The following is a 4,007-nucleotide window of genomic DNA, read 5'->3' on the forward strand; positions in this document are numbered from 1 at the left end:
ATGATGGTGTCTAAAACATCTTGATCTTTGTAGGAGAGGACTGAAATCTGCCGGCAAAGTTCCTACCAATATCAATCAGAATCAAGTCAAATTTTGTTAAATTAAGGAGAAAGTTATCAAAGCAAGGTTTGAAAATTATTTTTTTGACAAAGGTAGCATTCCTGATCATTGCATTCTTCTGGGTTCATTTTGACAATTCGACGACTTAATATTTATAGTAACTCATCATCGTTGGTTTCTCCTCCAAAAGATGCTTAAGGCTTATTGGACACCTGGGGTACCTCTAAATGCAAAAAATATCATATCATTTGGAGACTTCAGGATTGCGGGAGAGTGGATCATACACTGGAAACCTGGACAAGTGCTTGGCAAGTGAGATCATGTTATACAGTGTACGGCTCAATTACTTAACTGTTACAGGCATTAGAGCGAACATTCAAGTGTTGCTCAATGAATTCCTGGCGGGTTTCACCTAAAACGTAACTGATGAAATAGTGCTGGAAGACAGGCAGATTGTCACTTGTGGCATGTCCCAGGGATCAATCCTTGGGCCCCTAAAACTGATTCTTTTCATATCATCGTTGCAAAGACTACGCTTTCAAGCATACATGCCCGTATCTCATTTTATGCTGATAATACCAAATTAGTATTTGGTAGTAATTTGAATAGTGCTAGGGACCGATTTTTATTATCATTATCGCCATGTGCGGGTCAGCATTAGTCACAAAAATATCTGGCATGATATGGGTGCGAGATTTAATCGCAGTTCACGCAACGGCATCTTTGGGTTGGTTTCGGGTGAAATTCTTGTTTACTGCAAGTCACGTAGTGGGCAGTGTCCAGAATCTCATCAAGAATTTGGCGGCGCTTGGAACGTTTTAAAGGGAGGTTATGGATCATCTTGCTTCTCCAGAAGTAAGACGGAACAGAGGGAATAATAGTAGACAGTATTTGAGAAGGAAGGAGATTGGAGAATGAGAGGTGCAGTCCATTAAAACTGGTTACCATTTGGATCGAGGTGATCATATTGGATGCCATATTTTGGAGCCATACTTGATGGGGAAAGGTCTCCTTCCGTGAGAAAATGAACAGTGGTGTTGTTTGTTGAGAACGGAACACCAAGATAGCGTTTAAGGTACTTCGTGAAGACCGCGTTTGTTGAGCAATTCGTCTATTTTTCACCAACGAATTTGTTTTGGCAGATTGAGCTAGTTCTTGAATGCAGGGTTGATCTGGAATGCTAGTTAAAAAAACTGTCCAAGCCACATTAAGCCTCTACGGTCACTAGAATTGACCCTAAATCCTGAGTTGGGACAAAGCTCATGGATGCTTTTGAAGACGTACAGTATCAGATACCTTTCGTACCTTCTCTGAACACTGTACAGTCCCAAATTTGTTAGTCTACTTGAGCTCTCTCATACCTTCGATCAAATTTTGAAATAGTAAGTAGATTAATATCAATGTTATATTATTGAATCGGTAGCAGCACAATCATCGTTGGTTTTGAAATAGACTCAAAATCAATTTCATTTCATGTCATGTTTTAATGCGCCAATTTCTTGATGCTCTCCTCAATGATCTTGAATTTTTGAATCTTTCCCGTGACAGTCACCGGGAACTTGTCAACGAAAATGATAAATCTCGGAATCTTGAAATGGGCGATCTACAAGAAACAAGTGATAATTTGATAATTTCATCCTTCCATGATGGCTTCACCTTAGAAGTGACAAAAATGACTGTAATCCTTGCCCATAGATGTATGTCGTGTATGTATGTTTATCCTTACTTTTCCTTTGAAGTAAGCCTTGAGCTCCTCCTCAGTACATTGAGTGTTGTCCTCCAGGCGAATCCAAGCACAGAGCTCCTCACCCATCCGCTCGTCGGGAATTCCCACCACACTGGCCTCCATGACTTTGGGATGTTGATGAAGTAACTCCTCGATCTCCTTCGGGAAAAGGTTCTCTCCTCCACGGATGATCATGTCCTTGATCCGACCTACGATTTCTAAGCTCCCGTTCTCATGAATGACACCCAAGTCTCTAAATGGGGTTAAGAATTACGTATATGGTCAAGACTACTGTAATATCACCAGAAACAAAATGTTTGAACTTACCCGGAGTGGAACCAACGCTTGGAATCAATAGAATCTTTGGTCTTCTGCTCGTCATTCCAATAACCCAGCATCGTCGTGTAGCCTCGACTACACACCTCTCCGGGAGATCCGCAAGGGAGTAATTTCCCGTTTTCGTCACAAACCTTAGCCTCCACGTGCGGGGTCACGTACAACGTGGTTGACGCTCCAGGAAATGCCTGGAACGTGACTGGGCCTGTCTCAGTCATACCATAGGCGACCTGAGTTGAATGGTAACTATTTTAGCACGAATTGAGACAATTTAGTTCTAGCCTGGCTTACTGTAAACCGGGTCATATTCAATTCTTTGCCGACGTTCTTGCAAAGTTCCGTGGGACAAGAGGCTCCTGCCATGATGCCAGTTTCAACGGAGGAAACGTCATAGGCATGTCTTCGTTGTAAATTGAGCATGTCCACGAACATGGTTGGTGAGCCATAAATTGCCGTGCACCTAGCATGGACGCATTCGTTATTTATGAATCCCGTGTGATAAGGAGATATTTTGCGTTGCATACTTTTCCTTCTCGATGGCTTCCAAGCAAGACTTGGCATTGAAATGAGCAGCGGGTATCACAACCTTGGCCCCAAAGGTCAAGCCACAAATGTTGCCCATAACACACCCAAAGGAGTGGTAAAACGGAACAGCAAGGCAAATCGCATGGGGCTGAATAAACAAGATGGACAGTTCTTTTTTTACCATTGTAATTTTAAAGCAACTTTAATTTCAACCTTTTGGTCGTATTGCAGTCGCTTTCCAATGACTCGTGAGTTGTTCACAACATTGTGTTGGGACAAACAAGCTCCCTTGGGATTTCCAGTAGTTCCCTATAATACAAAAGAGTATTTGTTTATAAATATTACTTTGAAATGACTGATGCTTAATCACACCTACCGAGGTGAATTGGATATTGCAAGGGTCTTCCATTTGCAATCTGTTTTGCAAACCGTTCAATTTATCAATTTGTTCTTTGCAGTCCCCCATCTTCATGACGTCTTGGAATCGAAAGGCTCCCCTGAAAAAAAAGTCTCCATAAAGATCCGCTTTCTTTAGTCATATTGGAGCAAAAAACCAGACTTACGCAAACTCTTTGTCAGAGATCATGACCAACTTTTCCAAGGCAGGAGCATTGGCTGATTTGATGGCCCCGGGCTTGGATCCCTCCACTTCAGGAGCAACAGCATTCAATATCTTGTAATAATTCTGGGTTCTAAACGTTTCAGAGCACACCAGACCTTTCACATCCACCAAATTCAAGCAATACTTCAATTCAGCCGCTTGGTATGCGGGATTGATATTGACCTGGAATTTGTTCCAAAATTGGTATTCTCCCACCAAAGCGTGATTAGGTAAAATCGTCCTTACCAACACTAATCCGGCCTTGACAGCCGCAAATTGGACCAGATACCATTCATAGCAAGTGATGCCCCAAATTCCGAGTCGGTCTCCTTGGTTCATACCCAAGGATATTAACCCAGCAGCCAAACGGTCCACTTCTTTCTTGACCTCGGCAAAGGTCTTGCTGATACCTTGATAGGTAGACACAATGCAGGTCCGTGAGGCAAACTCCGTAGTCTTTTCATCGAATAATTGACTAAGAGGCTTGCTACTTAAGGGCTCAGAACTTTCCCCAGAAACATAGCTCCATTTCATGTCGGCGTTGTTTCTGATCCAAACATGAAAATTACCACGTGGGTTTGCAGTATTATTACTCAGTGATGGCGAAAAGGATTGCTATAACTTACTCGCTTGACAAAACGGTTGACAAATTACGCTGGAGGGTACCCTCCACGGCCGTTCTGTAATGGTCAGACATGGTCTCAGTCACTCAATCTTTCAAGGATCAGTCTATTATTTGGCTCTATGGGTACGATCGTG

General features: G+C 42.5%; 1 protein-coding gene across 1 annotated transcript; it reads right to left on the reverse strand.

Annotated features, from left to right (window-relative positions):
- Positions 1–1,468: 1,468 nt before the first annotated feature.
- LOC131887455 (medium-chain acyl-CoA ligase ACSF2, mitochondrial-like) lies at positions 1,469–4,007 on the reverse strand. Its single transcript, XM_059236068.1, has 10 exons — positions 3,875–4,007; positions 3,495–3,795; positions 3,211–3,431; positions 3,024–3,144; positions 2,861–2,956; positions 2,647–2,795; positions 2,414–2,582; positions 2,114–2,352; positions 1,787–2,039; positions 1,469–1,663 (listed from the first exon to the last, which is right to left on the reverse strand). The coding sequence occupies exons 1-10, from the start codon at positions 3,943–3,945 to the stop codon at positions 1,544–1,546; spliced, it is 1,740 nt and encodes a 579-aa protein (XP_059092051.1). The 5' UTR covers positions 3,946–4,007; the 3' UTR covers positions 1,469–1,543.

The sequence above is a fragment of the Tigriopus californicus genome, chromosome 9, assembly GCF_007210705.1.
Source record: "Tigriopus californicus strain San Diego chromosome 9, Tcal_SD_v2.1, whole genome shotgun sequence".
NCBI classification, from domain to species: Eukaryota; Metazoa; Arthropoda; class Copepoda; order Harpacticoida; family Harpacticidae; genus Tigriopus; species Tigriopus californicus.

Coding starts and splice junctions, on each gene's coding strand:
- LOC131887455 (XM_059236068.1), bottom strand. CDS start 3,945: ATGTCTGACCATTACAGAACGGCCGTGGAGGGTACCCTCCAGCGTAAT. Junction 3,432..3,494: donor TCAAGGCCGGATTAGTGTTG/GTAAGGACGATT, acceptor AACAAATTCCAG/GTCAATATCAATCCCGCATA. Junction 2,583..2,646: donor GAAGCCATCGAGAAGGAAAA/GTATGCAACGCA, acceptor CGTCCATGCTAG/GTGCACGGCAATTTATGGCT.